General features: G+C 35.1%; 1 protein-coding gene across 1 annotated transcript in view; it reads left to right on the forward strand.

Moving 5' to 3' along the window:
• LOC107462967 (nuclear pore complex protein NUP205) overlaps nt 1-25,797 on the forward strand; it is a gene marked incomplete in the record, with an annotated part of 27,543 nt that continues 1,746 nt past the window's right edge. The window contains 42 exon segments of the mRNA XM_016081657.3: nt 1-180; nt 696-856; nt 955-1,050; nt 1,206-1,280; nt 1,435-1,539; nt 1,650-1,760; nt 2,513-2,672; nt 2,828-2,913; nt 3,919-4,041; nt 4,139-4,366; nt 6,119-6,208; nt 7,874-8,032; nt 8,681-8,797; nt 8,885-9,091; nt 9,484-9,585; nt 9,697-9,840; nt 10,037-10,167; nt 10,265-10,384; nt 12,012-12,135; nt 12,445-12,642; nt 13,165-13,283; nt 13,389-13,539; nt 13,633-13,745; nt 13,829-13,910; nt 14,036-14,122; nt 14,224-14,301; nt 17,007-17,210; nt 17,903-18,052; nt 18,225-18,395; nt 18,471-18,526; nt 18,615-18,687; nt 18,784-18,974; nt 19,060-19,186; nt 19,275-19,352; nt 21,159-21,323; nt 22,975-23,139; nt 23,236-23,373; nt 24,648-24,791; nt 25,063-25,185; nt 25,283-25,378; nt 25,509-25,646; nt 25,748-25,797. Coding sequence (XP_015937143.1) covers nt 716-856; nt 955-1,050; nt 1,206-1,280; nt 1,435-1,539; nt 1,650-1,760; nt 2,513-2,672; nt 2,828-2,913; nt 3,919-4,041; nt 4,139-4,366; nt 6,119-6,208; nt 7,874-8,032; nt 8,681-8,797; nt 8,885-9,091; nt 9,484-9,585; nt 9,697-9,840; nt 10,037-10,167; nt 10,265-10,384; nt 12,012-12,135; nt 12,445-12,642; nt 13,165-13,283; nt 13,389-13,539; nt 13,633-13,745; nt 13,829-13,910; nt 14,036-14,122; nt 14,224-14,301; nt 17,007-17,210; nt 17,903-18,052; nt 18,225-18,395; nt 18,471-18,526; nt 18,615-18,687; nt 18,784-18,974; nt 19,060-19,186; nt 19,275-19,352; nt 21,159-21,323; nt 22,975-23,139; nt 23,236-23,373; nt 24,648-24,791; nt 25,063-25,185; nt 25,283-25,378; nt 25,509-25,646; nt 25,748-25,797 — 5,216 coding nt within the window.

The raw sequence follows: 25,797 nt of genomic DNA on the forward strand, positions 1-25,797 counted from the left end.
GAACCCTAAACCCCAAAACCTCATTTCACTTTCCGAGACCTCAGTAGCTCCACTGATCCTCCCCGTGCCAAGCCAGTCCGCCACCGCTGCCTCATCGTCGGCCGCCTCTGATCGCCGGAAAACAAGACCGGCATCGACGAAGTTACCTCCAGCTCAGGAAAGCGAACGACGTCCGTGCAGGTTAGGGTTAATATGCTATTCTTTTTTTAGTTCGATATGCTTCTCTCTGTTATTTTTTTCCTTGCTTCTCTTTGGGAAGTGTTGTTGACTTGTTGTGTTGTTCCAGAACAGTGTTATTGTGTGTGAAATAATGTAGAAACTGTTTAATTATTTATGAGTTTTCACAAGCTTCAAGAACGTATTCTGTTGCTGTTAGTGGTAGTGGAAGTGTGATACAATGTGGGCTATTTAGAGTAGTTCAAGGTTGAACTTGATATTTTTTTTATTTTATTAGGTGAAAAATTAACTTCTTATCATGGTTAATTTGTGAAATTTTCGTAATATTTCTGATATATATTTCTTCGTTGCTGGCCTTTTTATTTTTTTCCCTAAATTTTTTGTATACTGGATATGGAAGGAAGCCTTGGAGTAATGATTTAAGTCTCTCCCAGTCATTTCTAGGTCACAGGCTCAAGCTGTGTAATTAGTAACTAACATTTGCATTGAGTTATGTGTTTCTTTGTTCTGTTGCACAGAGGTAGCAGGATCAGAAAGAATGGTATCTCCAAAGCTGATGGTAAGCATCCTTGAGTCAGTGCTTCTGGGGCCTTCCCCTCCCACAGCAGCCCAGCGAGTGGAGCTCCTGCATGCCATTCGCACTTCTCTCCCTTCATTCCAATCCCTCCTTTCCTATCCTGTATGTATTAACTGCCATTTCATTTCGTTTCGTTCTTTTTTTCAGCAATTTCATCCGCTTCATTTATTTATTTTTGTTTGTTCTGTGACTGACTATAGCCACCAAAGGCATCTGATCGAAGTCAAGTGCAGTCTAAATCAGTTAGGCTTCCCGATTCTCCACCTATCTCTCTTGATGACCATGATGTCCACATTGTGAGTTGCATCCCCATTGTTTCTTTCTAATACACTTTTATTATATTTCATTTATTTTACCAAGCTTTGTGTATAATAGTCTTGATTAAGGTATTATACGCATGTATAAGTTGCCTATCCTTTTTCTATCTAATATTTGCTTTTATGAAGCATAGGCACTGAAACTGAGTGATGATCTCCATCTCAACGAAGTCGATTGTGTTCGCTTGCTAGTATCGGCTAATCAAGAGGTATGTACTTCAGCTGCTTCTATGCCTACTAACAATGTAGCCAGTCACAAATTAGAACTTTGAGTTCAAGCTTTAGTCTGTAAAGTAACAAATTTAAAAGGTTCCAAAGTAGGAAGTACTGTATTAATTGAATCATTAATTTGCTTATATGCAGTGGGGCTTAATGGAACGAGAACCACTGGAAATTTACAGACTTGCAGCAGGACTCTGGTATACAGAGAGAAGAGATCTGATTACATCCCTTCATTTGCTTTTACGGGTATTTTCTTGCAATCCCGGCCACCATTAAGGGTCATTTGGGCATCACTTTGGACATCTGGCTTTTGGTTTTCAGGTAACACAGCTTTGTATGTTTTTTTCCCTCTACAGGCTGCGGTGCTTGATCAGGGACTTGAGGATGATATATTGGTTGACTTTCAAAAATATCTAGAAGAACTTATCAATTCTGGACTTAGACAGCGGTTGATTTCTCTTATCAAGGTTCGCATTGTGTATTATGTTATATTGCTTGGTACTTTCTGTATTACATTTTGACTTAAGAAAAAGTATCCTGAAAGTTATCTTGTTTTCTAATTGTCGGCCAGAAGAGATAAGCAAGTATACTAGAGTTTACAGCTATTCCTTTAGTTTTGCATGATGACTATACATCTTAGTTTTTTGGTTTACATTAGTTAAGCTGTTTAAGCTGAAATGATTGGACTTGATAAAATGTTTTATTTAAACGTGAAAAAGAAAATTGTGCATGTTGGTTTTGATTTGATTAACCTCTGGGCAAAAGATGGCCTCTTTATAACCTCCGAGTAAGATTTTGAGTTTGATTATAGCCTCTTTACAATTGATGTTGGCTTATTATTTTTTATTAATGAAGATATATTAATTTTTCTCTATTGAACTTAGTTGCTTATACACAATATGTATTATAATGTTTGTTGTTTACTTTGCTCTACTATGTGCATACTGGATAACATATAAATCATACAATAACAACATTGAAATTTGATACACTATATGGTCTCCAAGCATAGTATATTGTAAATGTTCATTATTTACCTTTACTAGATATTTAACTTATGTTGTAAAGATGTTTATACAACAGCTGGTTAGAATTTTGTTCTTTCTTTGGATGATGTAAGATATGGTGGGAGGGCCATTTTTTTTATCAGACTTTGATCCTAAAAATGTTTTTGTTTTGTTTTGTTGTGTGTGTGCTGAAGAATTTGCTGTTAATGTAGGAGCTTAATAGAGAAGAACCATCTGGGTTGGGTGGTCCTCAGTGTGAGCGCTATGTTCTTGATTCGAGAGGTTCTCTTGTAGAGAGACGAGCAGTGGTTGCTAGAGAAAGACTTATATTGGGACATTGTCTTGTCCTATCAGTTCTGGTTTTGCGGACAAGTATGCATGATAGCTTTTCATGTTGATTGTTTACTTATCTAATATGACTGCTGAAGTCCTATATGGTTTATTATTGTATTCTGTGGCAGACTATATTTCTAATAGCTTATTGATGAGGGTGAGGGTGAAACTTGTATGACAATCTGTATTTTCAGGTCCAAAGGATGTAAAAGAAATATTTTCTGTTCTAAAAGATAGTGCCGCTGAAGTCAGTGACAACAATGCCACTGTAAAACATCAGGTACATTTTTATAACCATTTGCTGATATTTTTAATTTTTATGTATCATAAGTCATATAAGTTAATTTTTTGGTGTTTTGAGGTGTGGTATTTTTCGTAGCACAAGTAACTATTGAATGTACTCTATGATCTTTTGCTAAAGAGGTGGTCAAAATTTTCTCTTACTGTCTCTTCATTCATTGAACGTATTCTATTGAAAGGAAGAAAATGAGAAAAAGGCATATCAAACCCATATGTCTAAACTACATAGTGGAGGCTGGATTCATGTGCTGATACAGATATATGATTTCCCTAATTACATATTCCTCCACTGATTACAAGATTCTAATATTTTTTTAATGAGGATATCATTGGGGTCAAAGAGAAGAAGATTGTCATGAACCATATCTGCCCAAAACTTAGGCATTTTGGTAGAGACATGAATGGTTTTTAAATCTAGTGCACCTTCATTGTCATGATATTTTATATTCCTTTGTCAAAAGTACACTATTAAATTAGCTTGGTAAACTGATGAATGACTTCTTTTTGTTGTGTCTTTTTCTGTGTTGATTTAATTTCTGAAGAAAATAAACAAAATATTGTAGATATGAAGATGTTGCAATGGATGGGTGAACATTCTAGACAAGATAAGATTAGGAAATAATCCATTAATACCTATTTCTGAAAGATGCCTAGGTGGGTTTGATATATGTGGAGAAGGCATGTTGAAGGTATAGTAAGGAAAATGGATCAGATGGAGAATAGCTCTATGGCTAGGGGTAGAAGGAGAACCAGGAAAATCACAGGTGAAACTATTAAAAGAGATTTAGAGTTAATAATTTAAATATGCATGATTTTTGACTGCACACAGCAGCATTGTTTGATTCGTTTAGCTGACTTCCTGACTCCACCTTGATTGACAAGACTTCACCTGAATATCAAGCTTTATTTGCCTTTCTGACGCACGGGGTTTCTTGTTCTTGAAATTTGTGTCACTTTCTCACAGTTTTCACACTTCATTTTGCAGATTACTTTCAGTCTCCTTTTTACTCTTGTGATATCATTCATATCAGATGGTTTGAATACAGTGCCTGACAAAGCATCGGTTCTGTCTTCTAATGCCTCCTTTAGACGTGAATTTCATGAACTTGTAAGATGAAGTATTATTAATGTTTTGACCTTTGAGAAGCACTGCTTGGCTATTTTGTGCTAATTTTGGATATTGTTGATGTTGTTTCATGCTTAAGGTGATAGCTGCAGGAAATGATCCAATTGTTGATGGCTTTACTGGTGTCGTAAGGCTTGCTTGGTTGGTACATTTAATGTTAATACAAGATGGTATTGTAGCAAGGGAAACTATCTCAAGTGGCTCCTCAGATGAAACGGGTTATCTTAGCCAATGCTTGGAAGTCATATTCTCGCATAATGTTTTTCAGTTTTTACTGGATAAAGTTCTTCGTACTGCTGCCTACCAGGTTCATTTGTGATGACAGATATTTGTTTTATTTTATTTTTCAAATTTGTTTTTATACTGGAACAAATTCATCGAGTCAGAAAAAAACTTCAATGACTTGGATATGGGATCCTCTATGAATACAAAGTTATATGAGAGCAACAGATATATACTGAAAGAGGAACTAACAAAGGAAAGGTTTCTCAATATAGCAAATATTTCGAATATCCCAACATATCTGCGACAGAATCCTTTAACAAATGATAATTTCAACACCAAATAAAGTCCAAATGCCTAATCTTATCCTACTTGACTTAATGAGAATTATGCTCACCAAGTATACCAACAGGTGGCATAGACTTTACATTGCCCAAAGATTTGATTCCCTTCATTCTCCCAAAACCAATGAAACTAGTACTAGTCATAGGAGCTGACTATTGCAACAGTATAGTGCAAAATAGATGTGAAACAGATTTAGAACTCAAACTGACCATATTGTATAGCAAGGGAAATAGTCATATGTGGCTTCAGAACCCACTAAATATGATCATGACTAATTCTTTTAAGTTTTTAGTTGAAACAAATATTTTTTTTTGATAAATTAAGAATTCCATTATGATGAGAGAAAAAAAATACAAAAAAGTGGGTGAATAGTATTGCCCTGTATAAAAGCAAAACACAAAACAAAAACCTACCAAAAAGCAAAGCTCTCCAATATCTCAACATGTCCGGAAGAGAAATTCCTCTAAAAGCTTCATGAGCTTTATGTGAAATAGATGCTAAGTGTCTAATCCTATCCCATAAGACATGTATATCAGAGAATCTGTCATTAAAGGTGTGTGCATTATGCTCCAATCAGATAGTCCAAATAGTGGCAAAAATTGCATTGTTTCACATAATTTTGTTTCTTTTCTACTACCAAACCCAACAAACCTAGTCAATCAAAATATATCTAGAGTTGCAGGTCACACCCGACATTCAACAAAGATGCTAAACAAATTGTCCCATAAGAAACTAGCCATTTGGCAATGCAAAAACAGATGCGAATTTGACTCTGAATTTGCCCTTCACATAATACACACATCAGGGGAGAAGCAACAAGTCATTGGTATTAATTCTATTAAGCATAGCTGTCCATATAAAAGATTTGGCTTTAGAGAGAGCTTTGGATTTCCAAATGAGTTTATCTAGACAGAAAGTAGTATTACAGGACTAAGAAAATAAATGGAAGAAAGATTTTTAGCTAAAATTGCCAGAAGAGTCAATAGATTAAATCCTTTTATCAGGGATAGGAGACAAAGAAAAATCATCAATGAAGCCTAAGAGCTTTGGACTTTCAAACGTGTGTATAAAGGATAAAGGAGGTTGTATTCAAGTAATGAAATAGGAACTAAAATTATGATTTACAAGATAAAAACCCGAAGGTATCAAGAGAGGAGGAGCTTTGCTTTGTGCTAGTAAACTAATGGGCATGATGCAAGAGATTCAAATGGGTTTTTAAGTTGAGGATTCATGAATTTCAAGGTCGTTGCGGTCTCAAAGATAATTGGAACCTTTGCTTAGTTAAATTGTAGTCTAGGTAGAGGAATTTGGTAAAGTGATAAACGATTAAGGCATCAAAGGGTTTGGAGTGTTATCCGTAAGTGTTTTAGAAATGGTTTTGTTTATATTATCTGGAATAAAAAATGGCTATTTAATTATTTATTGATTTTAGCTTTACATGATATTATACTTCACGGATGTGCATTTGAGATACCAGCTTTTTGTCTTACAGAATGAAGACGAGGATATGATCTACATGTACAATGCATATTTGCATAAGCTGATTACCTGCTTCTTGTCTAATCCACTTGCAAGGGACAAGGTCAGTGTATTTTTATATTTTATTTTCTGTATTTCATCCATAAAAAAATGTCAGTTAATTTATTCCTGACCAACTATAGAACAAGCTGATTTAGTAGGTAAAATGCATAACACATTGGGAAGTTTGATTCTGACTGCCTGGTTACTTTATGTAGCCTCTTATCTCGTTGTAGCTGCTGTATCTGCATATTGTTTTCTGTGATTTTCATGATGGAAAGTTATTATGTTATTTGTAGCTTCCATATTTCTGCTACCCCACCTCACTAGTGTATGTTGGCTGAAGTTGAGTTTGTTTTTCCCAAAGGAAATGGATGTTAAAATTTGAAATGTGGTTTTTCCATTCTTCTTTGGTTCATTGCTAGTTCCCCTACCTGGCCTTAGAATGAAATTGCAGTGGCTTTTGTGGTTTTCAGTTGTTTTGTTTAAGGTTGATATTTCAGACCAAAGGGCCACACTTCATTATTTTGTACTCTTGGCCTGAAATTTATGTAACTGCTCAACACAAAATGCAGCTTTTATTTTGTTCAATAACTTAGATGTTTAACTGCACTTCTGATAGAAACTGACATCAAAGTAGTTGCAGAAATCTCTAGTCTTTATTACTGTAGCCACACTGCTACAAGTGTGATATCACAGTTACTGTTAATGAAAAATTATGTAAGAAAAAAAAATTGGACTATCCTTGAGCTCCAGTTTTGATAGGCTCAAGTTTCCCCAGTTTTCACTAATGTCTTTTCCTGCCTACTCCCAAAATTGCATTTTTGGGTTCAAATCATTTGTCTGTCATTCCCCCTGTGAACTCAGAAATAGTTTGTTATGCTTCCTTCTTTAGGTTACCCTCTTCTTTAGTGATTTTCGGTTCCTAAATCCTATAAAATTATAATTTGATTTGTGTTATTCAATTTCTTGAGGTTGATTCCCCATTTTTTTCTTGATAGAGTGAACTGGTACTAGAGCTCAAAGGACCTCCTGTGAGATTAGTTCTAGGGGATCACTTCCTTGCGTGACAGGTGCCATTGTTAGTTGGGATTTAACTACCTGACCCACAATTTACATTTCTTTACCTGTGTAACTTGCTGAGCAAGTTAGCAAGTTATCCAAGTCATTATGGCTGCTATACCATTCTACTCCCATGCCTACACTCATGCATAGTTCAACTCAGTTACTTCAATATTCATCTATCTGATTTTATTTCTCACAATACAATGTTTCATTCAAGGACCATATTGCCCATATTCCTTCCTTGGAACAGCTTGTTGACCTTCTTAAAAAAAGGCACTCAGCAATACATATTTGTGACTAACGGAGAAGATGAGATTCAAAGATTTATAGCTCCTAGCTCAGGGAAGTCCACCTAGGCAAAAATTAAGGGGCATGATATAATGAACTCGTGTTAAAGCTTGAGTGAGTTTATGCGAGACTAGTTTGTAGGACTAGAATCTGCAAGTGGGCAATAATAACCACAGAATAGGTTTGATACCATATTAGTATTGAGTGAGGCAGTGAGCCTATCTCAACGCCATATAGAAGTTCTCTAGACATTATCTTGAGGCATTTGGTCTCTAACTGTAGTTATTGCAGTATATCAGCATAACAATGTTTTTATTCTGCTTTGTTCTTTTTTCGTAAAAATATTCACTTATATTTATTTGTATACTTTTTGCAGATAAAGGAATCCAAGGAATGGACTATGAGCATGCTTAGTTCATATCGAGTTGTTGGATCACATGACTTTTCACAGGACAGTAGCACAACTTCCCGTGGCACTGAAATGAGCCCTTTACCATTTAATTCAATCTTGGACTTTGTCAGTGAAATTTATAAGGTCAGTTAGAACAATTGGCTCCTCTATTTATATACCCTAGATGACCTACGGGGATGGGGAAAGGTTATGCATCCTTGAGCCAACAGCAGCTTCATTGTACAATGAAATATTTACACTTATTTATTCAGCAAGCAATTATGTTTTTTAGATCTGAGTTTCAGCTCATTGATATTAATTTTGTTCTGCTGTTTGATGGTTGTTAGTATCTCAGTGCAAATGATTCCACTAATTAATTCTAACGGTTTTTCTTTTATCATTAGTTATCAGAAAGTTGATGTTCAAAGAAAGTAATTCTTTTTTCTGTATTTCCTTTTCTTTTTGGAACAAAAGAATAATTTAAGTAAGATGAAGAGAAGAACAATAGAAAAGAGGATAAGAGTTCCTCTATACAAAAGAAAAACAAACAAAAGATTTCTCTTTAAGAGATGCGAATCTCCATCCATGATTTCATGACCAGAGTTTGGTGCCTCAAAATCTTGATTAATTCCACTTATAATAATAATGCAAGGCATACAAACTTAGCTAATTTATGGGGAAATAAACTCATCTAAACAGTACGTATGGCTGTAACTTACAAATATTATTGGTGTCAATTACAATCAATCTGGTTGGCATAATTGATTAAGCATAGTCTTATTCAATCTTCAGAAAGAACCAGAGCTCTTGTCTGGCAATGATGTTTTGTGGACGTTTGTAAATTTTGCTGGAGAGGACCATACGAATTTCCAAACTCTTGTGGCTTTCTTGAATATGCTGAGCACCTTGGTAAGGAAGTTTCTGATTGCCTTAAATTGATGCTTTAGTGTTGGACTGCACCTTTTGATTCTGCTGTTTTTGTATACTGCTTTTCAGGCTTCCAGTCAAGAAGGTGCTTCGAAGGTTTATGAGTTGCTTCAAGGTAAAGCATTCCGCTCAATTGGGTGGAGTACTTTGTTTGAATGCCTAACAATTTACGATGAGAAGTTCAAACAGTCTCTTCAAACTGCTGGATCAATGTTGCCTGAAATTCAGGAGGGGGATGCAAAAGCACTTGTGGCATACTTAAATGTCCTAAAGAAGGTTTAACTTCACCTTTTTTTTCGAGTCAGCTTATGTTGTCGAACCAGTTATAGTTTACACGTGCTTATACTTGTTCCTAAAAATAAAAGGGGATTCATTTCTGTTTTTAAATCTCAATCCCATATGGCTTAACTGTAATGGTCTCTTCCACCACTTTGTCCTTCTTAGACTCTCCATGTTTTAACTTGGTTTATTATGAGTTTGTCTAAGAAGAGCTGTAGTATCAGACTTTTTTTCCTGTTTGGTATCATATTTGCATGATGCACTCATACTATGCTAAATGCTTGGTTTAATTTGCACTATGGGGGTTCTAGTTTCATTGTTGGATGAAATATTGCTATATTATTTATCTCCCAATTGTATTTTACTTTTTATTTGTCTTATATATTCAGGTTATGGAAAATGGAAACCCAATAGAAAGAAAAAACTGGTTTCCTGATATTGAACCACTGTTTAAGCTTCTTGGTTATGAAAATGTACCCCCTTATTTGAAGGTAGGATTTCTTTACTGTGAGGTTCTTGTTGGAAGTCTAAAAGTGTACTTGGAGTGAAATAATTGCACTGTTATTCTAAACAATCTGTCATTGTTTGCGATGGGAATATAGGGCGCTCTGAGGAATGCAATAGTCACATTTATTCGTGTCTCTCCGATGTTGAAGGATAGTATTTGGACCTATCTTGAGCAATATGATCTACCAGTAGTTGTGGGGCCTGATGTCCAGAATAATCCACAATCTATGGCTTCTCAGGTTGGTATATTTGTCTTACAAAATAAGTGAAGGTTTTCTTTTTAAAAGTTACATTTCATTCTCAGGAGCAAATCTTATAGAACCTCATACTGTTAGCTGCTACCTGCTAGATCAAGAAATCCATACATTATATCTCTAGGACATCCCTACTTTGCAAGCAATACATTTAAAATGTAATTATCTAATTATTTGACAGGTCTACGATATGCAATTTGAACTCAATGAAATTGAAGCAAGGAGAGAACAGTATCCTTCAACTATATCATTCCTTAATTTGATAAATGCTCTTATTGCTGAAGAAAGAGATTTGAGTGATAGAGGGAGAAGGTAGCAGTCATAGAATTTTAAATATTTGTTTTAGTTTCTAATATCTACTCCCTTTCTTGCTTGCATGCTAAAGTCAAAGTGCTTGTTAATTTTTCAGATTTATTGGCATATTCAGATTCATCTATGACCACGTTTTTGGGCCATTTCCTCAGAGAGCCTATGCTGATCCCTGTGAAAAATGGCAGTTGGTTGTTGCTTGCCTTCAGCACTTTCATATGTGAGTTCTTTTTGTTGCGGATTTGAGAAATAATGTTCTTTTCACCCCCCCCCTCCCCTCCAATCTCTTTTGCTTAACTAGAATCAAGAGAACAGACTTCTCTATCATGTTAAGTGAACCTCATTATTTGTAATTCAAGCTTCATCAAGAGCTTGTATCAGAAGATTATTAATAGAAAGTGTTATTTTATATTTAAGTTAATAAGAGAAGTGAAGGGCATTGGATGGATTAATTATGAATTTCTTTAGGCCTTTGGCAATGCAAGTACTTTGTGTGATCCACCATCATAGTTTCTTCTTGGCTGAGTTAAATCTCAATTTGGCCCTTGAAATTTGGCCTGATGCTCAGAATGACCTCCACAATTTCGTTGGCCCCAATTAGAACCCCCAAATTTACAACTGTGGCTCCAGCTTGCCCCTGTGATCATCTCCATCACCGGAATGCTGATCTAGCGCAATTGCATGACATGGTGGACACTACTTAAACGGCGGCGCATTGGTTTTGCGCGCAAAACCTTTGGAATCCACGTAGTGTAAGGGTTTTCTTGATGTTTGGCAACTTATGATCGTCGTAGTGGAAAGAAAGAGAGTTTTAACCCACAAAAAACTGAAACGGCGTGGTTTTCAAAGGGCTTGGGCGCAAAACCAATGCGCCGTCGTTCAAGTAGTATCCACCGTGTCATGCAATTGCATCAAATTAGCATTTTGGTGACGGAGATGATGGCAGGGGCAAGTTGGAGCCACAATTGCAAATTTGGGGGTTCTAATTGGGGCCAACGAAATTGTGAGGGTCATTCTGAGTATCGGGCTAAATTTCAGGGGTCAAATTGAGATTTAAATGATTTAGGGAACTTAAATGATTTAGGAAAGAACGTCATATAGGAATAGTAAGTTATGGAGGTGATAAAGGGTTTTTAGGGTTCTTGGTACCGTGTTTAAGAGGTGATTAGTATGTGAATGCTCGAGAAGAAAACCTTCTCAGCTTGTGGGTTTTATATACACTGAAGTAATTGAGTAATGGGCAAAAGTAAACACGAAAGAGTATAGAAGGGACAAAAGTACACCAAAATGATTATAAAATAGTGGGATATATCCCAAAGATTATTTCCACAAGTTTAAACTGCCCTTCCATTATCTAAGCTTCTGCTAGTCTAATATAAAGTTGCAGCCATGCAGTTGTAACACATCAAATTGCTATACAATAGTTTAAAAAGCATTTCCAGTTTGCCTTTGTCCGAGTCTATTGCTGCTGACGCTGCATATATAGTTAGAAGGCCAATTTTGACTTGTGGAAACAATCTCTTGCGTGTATATGACTATTTTCTAATCTTTTGGGTGTACCTTTTCCCCCTCTATATAATTTTGTGTATACTTTTGTCTATTTACTAAAAGTAATAATTCATGATAATTACATTGTTTTGTAATGAAGCTAATTATTCCTAATTGATACATAAAGGAACTTCACTGTTATCAACAGTTTTCCCTTTTGTATGTGTTTCTTGTGGTTGTTTTTGCGGGGCTTGTAATTTTTCCTTTAGCTTTGGGACTTTTATTCAGGATTTATCTTCTCTTAGTATAGTCTCATCTGACACTATTTCATATTTGGGGGAATAAAAACCACAATGCAGGATTTTAAACATGTATGACATCAAGGAGGAGGACTTCGACGGTGTAGTTGATCAGTCACGACTTTCAACAGCTAAAGAAACATCACCAATTCAGTTCCAGCTCCCTGTTTTAGAATTGCTGAAAGTATGTGCTTTTACATGGTGTATAAAATTGATATTCTAATGGTCATTATCCTTAGTTCTGAATTTGCAAGTTTATAATACTAAATCTTACAGTTATGTCACTCATTTGGACAAGCATACTACTAGTGCTTGACAACCTACTATCAGCCACACAGTTTATTCCACTGCTTCGATTTCTGTTGTGTCTAATGTCAATGTTCCCGTCAATTATGACATTAGTTCCTCAGTCATTTATGTGTGCTATGTATTATGGTTTTTACGAATGTTTATGTTAGTTACTTTGTAGATTAAACAATTTGATTGGTTTCAGGACTTCATGAGTGGTAAGACTTGCTTTCGGAACATTATGGGTATTCTTCTGCAAGGGGTGAATTCTGTCATTGCTGAACGCAGTAGCCAAATATATGGCCAGCTTTTAGAGAATGCCGTGCAGCTTTCTCTGGAAATAATACTACTTGTCTTTGAAAAGGATTTACTTCTTTCTGATTATTGGCGTCCCCTTTATCAGGTAATATTTATATTTTTACAACTGATTAGTGAATTTCCCCACGCATGCTTGATTTCCCATTTCCCTATTGCATGGCTAAAACTTATTTTGTGATTTCAATGCCATACTAATGACTTAGCCTGGATATTAATTGGTGATAATAGTGCCAAGCCACACTCTCCAATGTCCTTTTTGAATTGTGGAATTAGTTTAGGAAACTGTCAATGTGTGATTTTGTTGAGATATTTTCCATTCTTGTTTCTTTTTTAAAAAGAAAAAGAGTAAGAAAAGAAAAAAAAGGACATCCCGATGCACAAGTATCCCGCATTAACGTAGGGTCCGGGGAAGGGCCGCACCCAGAGGGTGTAATGTATGCAGCCTAACCTAATAATTACATCAGTGGCTATTTCACACGGAGACAACTCAATCGTTGCTCCAAGGCTCCCCTTCAAAAGGAAAAGAACAGCTTTATTTTTAGTATCATATTCTATTGCATTGGATAATTGCTTATTGTGGTGTTTTTTCTTAAAAATATGCTTGCAGCCCTTGGATGTCATACTTTCTCATGATCATAATCAAATAGTGGCACTCTTGGAGTATGTAAGATATGATTTTCAGCCAAAAGTTCAACAATCCTCAATCAGAGTCATGAGTATTTTAAGGCACTCAAATTACTTTCCTATTTCTTATTCTTGATGTGTAATTTTGGGAGTTCTGCAAACTAGATATCGTAGTGTGAAATTGATAATGTTGTTTTGGGGCCACAGTTCTCGCATGATTGGGCTTGTTCAACTCCTGCTAAAATCTAATGCTGCCAACAGCTTGATAGAAGATTATGCAGCCTGCCTTGAGTTGCGGTCGGAAGAGTCTCAAACAATTGACAATAATAATGATGATCCAGGCATTCTTATTCTGAAAGTTTGTTGCTGTCTACTGCTTGTTTTCTTTCTTCTTTCCTTATTTGTAGTCTTCCTAAATTGCCATTTGGAAATGTCAAAATTATCTTTTCAGCTTCTAATTGACAACATCGGCAGGCCAGCTCCTAATATTACTCATTTACTACTTAAATTTGACCTTGACATGCCAGTTGAGCGGACGGTTCTACAACCTAAATTCTATTACAGGTTTGGTTTGTTATCTATTGGTGCTTAGTATTTTTCTTCTTGTAAATGCAACTGTGCCCTTAAAGTTATAATGTTGTCTGCAGTTGCATGAAGGTTATTCTTGATATCTTGGACAAACTTTTGAAGCCTGATGCAAATGCTTTGCTTCATGAATTTGGTTTTCAGGTCGTAAAGTGCTCATCTTGCTCTAACAATTGTAAAATAGTAGATGAGATCTTTGCATCTTTTACCACCATTAATCATTTACGAATAAGATGTCTAAAGGAATCTTGATTGTTCTCTTGATGCAGCTCCTTTATGAGTTGTGTGTAGATCCACTAACATGTGTACCTATGATGGATCTGCTGTCAAATAGAAAGTACCAATTCTTTGTTAAGGTGCAGAATTTGGGATATATCTGGTTTTCATTATTGTGGTTCTTGTTATTGCTTATGTTTATTTTTAATTATCTAAAACTCCTTTCGTTGGTATTATATAGCACCTTGATACAATTGGTATTGCTCCACTTCCTAAACGGAACAGCAACCAGCCTCTCCGCATCAGTTCTCTTCATCAGGTCTTACCACAACCTTTCAGTTTCTCTGATTTTGTTTTCCATTATATGATTTTGACATCTTTGAACTCTTTTCTATTGTACTGGGTATCAATTTGGTTTGACACTCTTATCACCTGCGAGTATTTATTTTGAAGTTTTGTGTTTTTGTTTGTTTGACAAAATAAGTATTCTATTTATTATCGATTATCAATTATCTATTATAAAAGGAGAGCCAAAAGTAATGTTATAGTGACACATAAGCTTTTAAGTTTCATAAGAAATTGCCATGTCATCCATTGCAATATCATAGAAAAAAGCATCTATCATAGAGAATAATAACATCTATACTGTTAATCTAGTATTATTCTCATAATTTCACACATTAAATTACCTTATTCTACAAAAAAAATAGAGTATAAAGAATGTTCATGCATTATATTTGGAGAATAAATTTTATTTTATGAAAAATTATTTGTTTATCTATTTATCTATCTATCAATTTATTTATAATGTATAAATTAAGTAATGATACAATGAACTCTTGATTTATTAGATAACTTATAATATTGCTACATAAACATTTTAGTTAAATTGCCATTTTATAACTTTTCTATCGCATCACTTTTTATTCTTCTTATGTAGTGTTTATCCGTATCTTTTAATGTTTTTTTTACTTTTTACTTTTATGTAAGTTACTCTATGCCTTTAATAGTAATGTTATTCCTCTTTAATAGATATAAATTAGTTAATAAAACCTAATTCATTCTCTCTTTTTATTCTCATATCTATTCATATTTACTATATAAATTCACATTCACTTCACACATCTTCTATGTCTCCTCTTGCATAATCTTATGCCTCTACTCTTTCTCTTGTATCGTTGTTAATGTTTTGCACAATTATTTGAAAAAATTGGTTCATGACCATCAGGGACGGATCCAAGAATTTTAATATGGAGGGATTGGATTTTAGATAATTATAAATTCTTTTTCACAATTTTATTTTTAGCATGACAGTTATATAAAAGAAATATAACAATATCAATAATTTATAGTGTGTTTAGTTAAAAAATGATCACATATCTTATTAATTAAAATTAATTCTTTCAAGAATTTTAAAAAATTTATAAACAAATTATAAACTATTAATTATGTGAAAAACACAGTACTCTAATATTTCATATCCTATTTGGAGAATAAATTTTAGTTTGTGACAATCTATTTATTTATCTAGCTATCAATTTATTCATAATGTATAAAAAAAAAATCAAATAATATACAATGAACACTCGACATATTAGATAATTTCTAATGTTGCCACATGAACATTTTAGTGAAATGCTGATTTTATAGTTTTTCTGACATCATATTACTTTTTAATCTTTTTAAGTAGTGTTGTACCCGCAAAAATTCATAAAAAAAAACTAACAACAAACAACAACAAAACCTCATTCCATTAGGTGAGATCGGCTACATGAATCAAGTAACGCTATTGAACTCGATCATGTATCATGTCTCTAGTGAAACTGTTAGACGCAGATCTCCTTTGACTACCTCTAGGATGATTCTTGGATCTTCCTCTACCTTTTACCCCTCATGTACCTTCCGTCTCATCCACCCTCTTAACTGGATGTCTTACCGATCTTCCCACATGTCTAGATAACGTGAGACGAGTTTCTACCATCTTTTCAACGTAGGCGCTACACCAAATTTCTCTTTTATATCTTCATTCCTTATTTTGTCTATACATGTGTGCTTGCTCATCCATCTTAGTATCATCATCTTTGCCACACTTAACTTATCGTCATGTTCACCTTTTGCTTCCTGACACTCTGTTCCATATAGCATAGTCAGTTTAATGGTAGAGCGATAAAATTAGTTCAAAAGTTACATCCCCCTCTTCTGATCTGCATACTTCTTCATTGAATTTTGTGCTTCCTGCCATGGCTGAAGGAAGAGGGTCACCTTTCAACAGAATTTGGCCCAACTCAACCATTTCGGCTGTGGCTTAGGCTTACCACTAGAGAAACACCTCAAATAAGCCTCAAGGCATCTATTGACAACTCTAGTTTGTCCATCGATTTGAGGATGATATATAGTGCTGTATTTTAACATGGTTTCAGCCAATCTTAACAGCTCAGTGCAAAAAGTGTTCACTGTCTCTAACCGAAGCATGGAATCCCATGCAAGCACACTACTTGCTAAGTTTATCAACCACAACAAATACAAGTTAATAATCAAATTCATCCCTGAAAGATAACCCATTTTTTCAAATTGGTCTCCGAAAGATTTTGTTATCCATATTAGTCCCTGAAAGATACAACCGTAAGTTAAATTGATCCTTTAATTAGATGTTGACGTGTCACATTAGGTGGCATGTGGTATGATGACATGGCATGTTAATGTCATGTGTCACAAAATGATTTGTTGACGTATCATGTCATGTTAAGATACAACCAATCATTTTGTGACACGTGGTTCTTCCCCCTTAATATCCTTAGATGCCTATGAAGATTCTTCTGTTAATGATGATAGTTCATGTGTGCGTTTGAGATATTCAAATAGACCTCTATAACTCGTTAGCAACTTTTATAAATGAGATTAAGTCTAGCCCATTTTCTTGTCAGTAGTCTCAATGTTACTTGTAATCTTGGGCTGACTAATTTAGAGAGTCATATTTTGATACGTTTGAGATGGGTGGTTTGTTCCATTCCTTTCTTGTTTTAGAGAGCATGGTTATTAAAACTTCTAGCTGTTGAGCTGCACGCTGGAGAAGTTAGTAGCTCAAAACATAGAGAAGCATGCCAGACAATCCTTTCTCATCTTTTTGGTCAAGGTATAACTGAAATTGATGGACACCAAACCTTGTCCCCGTTTTCATTTGAAGATACTTTGGAAACTGCTGCTATAAGAACTGTCAGCAAGAGTCAGGTAATGAAGGTTATTGAACTTTTGTTGTACTTCTTTTAATGTGGACTCTCATATCACATGTATATTTTTGAATTTATGTTGTTTACAGTATATTATGTGCAGTATCATTTACATGCACCCTAAAGAATAGTTTCCCTCATGGCAGCTAAACACTAGCAGTTACTGTAACTAACCTTTGACCTTGGTATCCCTGCCGCCTTGTGCTATGTATTCAGTATTGTAAATGTAATTAATAACTGTTTTTCCTTAATTTTATATATCCATTGCATTCAAATTAAATGAACACTTTGGAAATACACAAATGTAAAATTATAAGGTCATTCATCCTTGATCCTTAATAATACTACTTTGTTGGTTCTGGTTTATTCATTCATTCATTCATTTTTAGTGTTATAACAGTGTCTATATATTCACACTACTTTACTGAGGTGTTACAATATTTGGCTATCATTTGAGTCAATTATTACTACTGTGATATTCTAGTTGCATGTTTTCTATATTATTGTTTGGTTTTCATTGTGCAATACCCGGGTTTCAGAAATAACGTGGATATATTTGTCGGAACATGTGAGAATGTCTAATGTCTCATGTCATCATAATTATCTTATTGAATATAAGAGTATGTAAGATGATCTGATCAGCTGCTTTATCATGTATTCTTCTCCTGAGTTGTATTTTTTCTTGAAATTCAGGTGTTAGAATTGCTTGAAGTAATCCAGTTTAGATGTCCAGACGCCACTACTAAGCTCTCAAATATTGTGTCTAGCATGAAGTATGACTATTATTCTGAGAGAGGTGACCGGCTAATTGACCTTGCTACCTTTCATGACAAACTTTGGCAGGTTTATCTATTTTTCGATTCTTTATTTCTTGATAAAATATCTGTGTTTCAATTTAATTTAGTGTTGACAATATTAGGTTTCATCTGCATCCTGAACATTCTGTATTCTCAATTTTCACTTCCTTTTTGGGACAATGTATTCATAAGAAATTTAATCTACTTTCTTGTTGTAGACATACAATTCTGCTCATCTCCCGGTGAATAATATTGGCAGTGAAGTTGAGCTAAATGATGTGAAAGAGATAATTCAACAGTTGCTGAGATGGGGGTGGAAACACAATAAAAATCTTGAGGAACAAGCTGCTCAACTGCACATGTTGACTGCCTGGTCTCAGGTTGTTGAGGTAAGCATCGTTTTATCTATTCTGTATACTCCTTTTTTTAGAGGATTATTCACTGACTTAGTCGTTTTTTTAAAGGTGTCCACTTCTAGAAGATTAGCAATGCTTGAAAATCGATCTGAAATTCTGTTTCAGTGAGTTGCCACAATCCTCCATCATCAAAATAGTTATAGTGGCTCTCTGTTGTCGTGCGTTTTTGTAATCATTGAATTGCCTTGTCAGGGTCCTTGACACATCTCTTAGTGCTTCTGCTTCTCCAGACTGTTCATTGAAGATGGCATTCATACTATCACAGGTTGATAACTATTGATGTATCCTTTGGATGTGTTGAGTGAGTCATTATCCATGATATACCGGTTTATATTATTTAACATGCCTGCAATTCTCTCAGGTGGCATTGACTTGCATGGCCAAACTACGAGATGAAAGGTTTTTATTTCCTGGCAGTCTGAGTTCGGATAATATAACATGCCTCGATCTCATTGTGGGAAAACAATTATCAAATGGTGCATGCTTGACCATATTGTTTAAGCTTATCATGGCTATTCTTAGAAATGAATCGTCAGAAGCTCTTAGAAGACGGTAATTTACTAGTTGCTTAACTTATTCTTTTGGTATGGATGTACTGTGTTGGCTGGCAAACTAACTTGTGCATGTTTTTGTACAGCCAATATGCCTTGCTCCTTAGCTATTTCCAGTATTGCCAGAATGTGGTTGATCCAGATGTTCCAACCACAGTTCTTCAATTCTTGCTGCTTAATGAACAAGATAATGAATATATTGATCTCCCAAAGGTTATGCAAACAAATTAGAATATCTAATTCTAGTTTATAGATTAATACATCATCATTACATCCTTTTTCTCCAATTTGTTTTTCATAGATTGATAGAGAACAGGCTGAATTGGCTCATGCAAATTTTTCTACTTTGAGGAAAGAGGCTCAGAGCATCTTGGATTTGGTTAGTTTATCATCTTGTTTTATTTGTTTCTTTATAAACATTAATTATTTACTGACATTTTTCGCTGATGTGCTTATGGTTTGTTTATATGGGGAAATTATTATTATTATTAGGGATAAGTATTGATTTGGTTCCTAAGGTTTAGGGTCAAAATCAAATTCATCTCTAATCTTATTTTGGATTTAAAATCATCCCCAACGTTTCATTTGGTATTAAAATTGTCCTTTTAACTTTTTTCGGACAAAAATACCCTTATGTTTTTTCTTACCCTAACCCCATCATTCACCATCACCACCACCACCAGCTTTATTACCACCAACTATTCTTCTCATATCTATTCAAATTTAAAAATTCATCAACAACATAACATTCAAATTCAAGAACAATATCAACGACCTCATTTATTTCAAAGAGATTGAGAAGAGAGTGAGACTGCCGGGAAGAGAAGGGAAGTGAGAGAGTGAGAGGGAGAGAGCTGAAAATCATGGCCACCACCTTCGAAACCGCCGCCGCTGTTGCTCTTGGAAATTGCCGCCGGAAAAGGAAGGAAAAGGAGATCTGGAACCAAAGAAGTCCCTGCTAACGCTAACAGAGAAGCTCAGCCTCAATGTTCACCACCATCTTCAACGCTTCAAAAAATTTTGTTTTAAATGCAACATCAAATCCTTCAAATTCAACAACAGCAGCAACAACAACAAAGCATTCAGATTCTTTTAAAAAAAAGAATGAAAATCTTAATCAATTACGGAGAAAGACAAACGAGATCCAGGGCGAAGCAGAGACAGCAAGGTCGCCAGTTTGCTCTGCCACTGCTGTCACCGGAGAAGGTCGTCGACAGCCGACAAGGTAAAGGTGACGGTGTGACGGCGCCATGACCGACGCTGAAGAGGAGGGCGACGACGGCGGAGAGGTTGTCCTTCAATGGCGAGGCGAGGCGAGGGTGCGGCGTGGCAACGCTAGGGCGACCGTCAATCTCGACGGCGGCGGGGGAGTCCACGATGGCAGATCTCTGCCGTGGTTTCCCCTTTCAACACATGCAAGAACAACACAACAACGACACCATTTTGAAGAACACCAAAATTACGGCAATGATGCTCAGGAGGAAGAAGAGGAGTGGGTTCAGAGGGTGGTCCGATTAAGAAGAGAAGAGGAGGAGGAGGAGGAGTGTGAAACGTTGGGATAAGGGGGTATTTTCTTGAATAAGGGGAGAGGGCAGTCAAACAGAGAATATAAGGGGGTATTTTTGTCATTTAGAAAAATATTTTATTCAAAAGTACGATTTTAAATTCAAAATAAGATTAGGGACGAATTTGATTTTGACCCTAAACCTTAGGGACCAAAACAGTACTTATCCCTTCATTATATTATTATTATTATTGATAGAAAAGAATTTCATTAACATGAGGAGAATGATAATCCAAATTAAATAGGTGTTAAGGGTTCCCCTATACAAATGCCAAACAAAACTGAAAATTTATCAGTAAAGCATAGCCTTCCAATCTCTCAAAATGTTTAAAGGGGGAATCTGAGAGCCCCTTTTCGTCCCCTGATCAAAGAATTAAGATGGGAACTGAGAGAGAAGATTTAGGTAAAAATTTCCGTATAGATTTGGGTCCAAATCAGTCTATTTTCTCCATTAACGACTAATACATCAATTACCCACTGGATATTGTTCTATGGGTTGTTACTTCCATGTGCTACAAATTCTGTTGCTTAGTCTGCTTTTTATCCATTTTGCGTATTTTGTTTTTATTTGGATAATACCCAAGTGAATTATTTACAGTTTCACGTGATTTTAAATTGTAGGTAATAAAAGATGCAACCCATGGCAGTGAACCGGGAAAGACTATATCTTTCTATGTTATTGATGCGCTCATTTGTATCGATCATGAGCGATATTTCTTGGGTCAACTTCAAAGTAGGGGATTTTTAAGGTCATGCTTTACAGGCATCGGCAATGTTTCCATTCAGGTATTTATTCTGTCCACCATTAAAGGTTGCTTCACCACCCTACATTGTTTTTATTTTACAGATGTAGACTAATCATCTCATTAACCAAAAAATCTGACTGATCTTTTAAGGTTTCCTGTTTATTTTAGTCATGACTGATGATGGTACCATTATCGTTATGCTTTCCTTATTTCTTCAAGTGGTTTCATCATTTTGACTTAGTTTTGAAACTAAGATAGTTTCTTTTGCATACTCCTGTACATTTAATATAGCCTTGGGAGTGTATCTCTGTATATACTTGTTAGTGTTTGATGTTGCAACTGCTTTTATATTGTTGTTTCAATATAGCGCAGAAATGCCTTGTTGATACTTCTATATTTGAATTTGTTGCTTCAAAGTCTAATCAAAAGTGCTTGGAATTACCGTAATTTGTATATCTTTAGTTGATAAAAAAATAACCGAATAACACATACTAAACTTTTGACAAACGGAACTTTTGTCTGTTGATCTAGTGGCATTATCATTGCCTTCCCAATGCCTGTACCAGGGCTTGATTCCTAGCTTAGCTAGAATGTGGTACGAAAGGAACCTGTTAGTAGTGTGTGAGTTGGTGCGATAATGACCAAAAAAAAAAAAGCTAATCAATCATTTGGTAAGACACTTGCAACTGAAATTATTGATCTAGTGGTGATATTATCTCAATATCTTTCACCTTTGACCATCCAAATTTGTTTCGTTGAGTCGCAATTATCATGACAGCACAAGATGAGGTCATCAAAGATTTTTCTTTAACAATTGGTCTGCACAAAATGTTGATTTTGAGTCCATATTTTACCATAGTGCATGTTTTTTGGCAAGACATCGTGTTATCTAAGCAGAGATAAGACAGTATACAAAATATAATATTTCCAGGAAGCAGGAGGCATGTAAATTATATGCCTAATGTAGGTTAAGTATCTTGGCTATACTATTCAAGATGTTGTGCAAACAAAGGGTTGTTTAAAGCATGTTATCAAATTGGGTGGAAGAATCAGGGGATAAATATATGATTTAAAAAACTGACTCAAGCATGAGGCAGTGTTCACTGCATAACTATAAACTTGATAATGTGAGATGGAACTGAATGTTGGGCATAAAAAGCCCATAGGTAGTAATGTTACAGAAGTATGTGCATTGGATGGGTGGACGTATATTAGACTTGATAGAAATAGGAATTAGAGAGAAAATTTAGGACAGTATCTGTTGTGAAAAAGATGGTAATGCTGTTGCGCAGTTCAATAGCTGGATTTAGGAGACTAAGAAAAATTATAGGCAAGACTGTTAAAAAGGATTTAGATTTTAATGTTCAGTATGGACATACTAGAGTGCCATTTGATCCATATAATCCCACGTAGTGTGGCAAGGCCTGGATTTTTTAATTTTTAATTTTTATTTTAATAAAGGAACGAGAAGGGTGTTGTAACGATGAATATAAAGGACTTTGGGAAATTCTAACCAGCTAGTTGGAATAAACTATTAAGCTTTAGGCATTTAGGCGCATACTTGACTAAACATAACTGAATATCATGTTTTTAGAAACCCAACATGTGCTGATCCTGATGATTTTATTCAGTAAAGGTTCCCATCTCAAGGAAATGATAATACTGATTATTTTTTTCATCATTTGTTCAAGGATGGTGGTCTTTCACTGGACTCGTTGCAGAGGGCTTGTACGTTCGAGGCTGAGCTTGCTTTACTACTAAGAATCAGTCACAAGTATGGGAAATCTGGAGCACAAGTACTATTTTCCATGGGCCTATTGCAGCATCTTGTTTCAGGAAGGGCAATCAATTTACAGGTGAGTGGGTAGTTTCATTTTTGCACACAACTCATTCATTTCAGCTTTCCTTTTCATCTAGCTTTTACTGACGATGTGAAGCTAAGCAATCTGCAGGGAGTTGTTAGGTGGGTTGAGACAAGGCCTAGAAGAGATGTTGCAGTGGATGTTGATAGACAAAGATTGATTGTAACCCCAGTCTTGAGATTAGTTTATTCATTAACATCCTTGGTTGACACATCAGACTTTCTGGAGGTTTGCTATTGTGTTTATTCTACAAATTTTAAATCTCCTATGATTTTTTTTCTTGCTGCCTTGCTTGTCATTCATTTTACCTCTCAATATTTTGTGGCTTTCAATTGTGAGATAAAGCTGTGTACAAGTATAGCAGTTGTATAGCCTTTATGAGTTTCAGTTACTGTGGTTATATAGCTCTTGCATTTGAGTAGAAGCAGAAGCTAATTACATGGTCCTATTTGTTCCTAAAATTCTAGTTGTAATAAATAACGAACAAACTCATGAAATAATAGTAAATATGAAAACTAATTATTAGGAAACTACCAACAGAATAAGAAGGAATAAGTGTATACGTATTATTAACACTCAGTGAAGCTGGATCTCAGCTTATTTATGAAGGATATGATAATTAGCAAAACAGAAGGGATAGCACAGGGCATATAGCAGCCCCACTCTCCCAAGTCAATTCCAAAATCAGCCTAAACAATTTTTTTTTCTCACTCACCCCACATCTATCACTCCTGTGCACTAACAGAATTCACACATGCACTCTGCTCGCTCTACATGCTCACATGGCATTTCTCTTACCTCACCCTCTAAGTATGTCTGTTAGGCCTTCTTTTTCCCTGATTCTGCCTAATTGCTAGGCTGTCCTTGAATATTTTCCCACTTGTAGATCCTTGGGAAATTTATCCTTAATACTAACACCAATCCCAGGGCCAGGAGATGATTAATTGTACTTTTTGATATTCCAAGATATGGTAGAGAGATTATATATCTTATTTACTTCTAACATACCTCCTCAAGCTAATGCTTTAATATTCACTCCTTTGGGTGAATAAGAACATGTCTCCACATAGAGTTACATGATGGCATCCATTGTAGTAATTCAATGTATAAAATTCAAAGGACCTTGTTATTTGTACAACTATTTATTAGACCCAAAAGCTTACACTATGATAGCTTAAAAAAAATGTAAATTTCTAAAATAAATGTGGTAACTTCAAAAAGCATGTGAAAAGATGTATGCATGTAATAATTTCCAGAATAAATTCTTTTTGTGAACTATTAAATTCATAACATAGATCTATTATCACATTTTTAAAGCTAACTTCATTAAAGATAATGTATAGGGTGATTGATGATCACAAACACATAAGTCACAATGCCTATAGTAGAAGGCATCTTCTAAGATATGACTATATTATAAGATATCTTCTTTATCTAAATTTTAGCATTGTAAATTTTTGTTGTGTTGACAAAAATTGGTGTCTTTTACCTGTATATTATAGGTCAAGAATAAAATTGTGCGCGAAGTAATTGATTTTGTCAAAGGGCATCAATCATTCTTTGATCATATTCTACGTTTGGACATGGTTGAAGTGGATGAGTTGAGGTTGGAGCAGATAAATCTAGTTGTTGGTATTCTTAGCAAGGTAATGTTTTCTCTAAAGACTGTCAGCTAGATAATGGTTACTGTCAGTAGGCAGTTTATAAACTAGCTTCTCTACCTTAAGTAGATGAAGGTGGGATTAAGTGATACTTTTTACTCAATAATCTATTTCAGAGCATGGTAGTTTATTCTATTTTATGGTTTTGTAGTTTCTATTCAGAAGGCTTCTGAACTTCCTTTTCTGAGTTAATGTAATTCTCTGAACATTTGGCTTTTCTGATTCGGTTTCTGTACTTTTTTATTTTTGACTTTAGGTTTGGCCATACGAAGAAAGTGATGAGTACGGTTTTGTACAAGGACTTTTTGGTATGATGCATGGTCTGTTCTCTCGAGACTCTAAGGTTCCTAATTTTGTTGGATCAATTGGATCATCTGAGGTGAGTTTCAAGCACTAGCTTTTTGTAAGTTGTTCAAAATGAATAACATTGTATTATGCATGCGTATTAATCTTTGCCATGGCTCTACTTTTATCAGAACCAAAGGAATTCGGAACTGCATATGTATAAATTATGCTTCAACTTGAGCTCATATCTATACTTTTTAGTCACCAAAAAATCACTGAGATTGCAGGTATCTTGTGTATAAAATAGAGGTTGTTAATTACTTTGAAGTCTTTTTCTCATTATGTGTGATGTTTACATTTGTCTTTTTCTCATTTGTTTAACTGATAAGTTTCTATTCTTCTAATGTGCTGTTGCAGTTTTCAGATGCCATGTTGGGTTATCCTTCTTCCATGGAACTTCAACAACCCACATTGAACTTACTTAATTCTCTTCTTACTTCTGTAACAAGCGCACTTGAAAGGGCTTCTGAGGAAAAGTCTTTACTACTTAACAAGGTTAAAAAGAATAATCAACTACTCCACATACCTTTTTCATTATGCCTCTGTTTATATTTGTGGTTTTTGATGAATGATATATGGGTTTTCATCATGTGCAGATTCGGGACATAAATGAGATGTCAAGACAACAAGTGGATGAGATCATCAA

This window comes from Arachis duranensis, chromosome 8, assembly GCF_000817695.3.
Source record: "Arachis duranensis cultivar V14167 chromosome 8, aradu.V14167.gnm2.J7QH, whole genome shotgun sequence".
NCBI lineage: Eukaryota > Viridiplantae > Streptophyta > Magnoliopsida > Fabales > Fabaceae > Arachis > Arachis duranensis.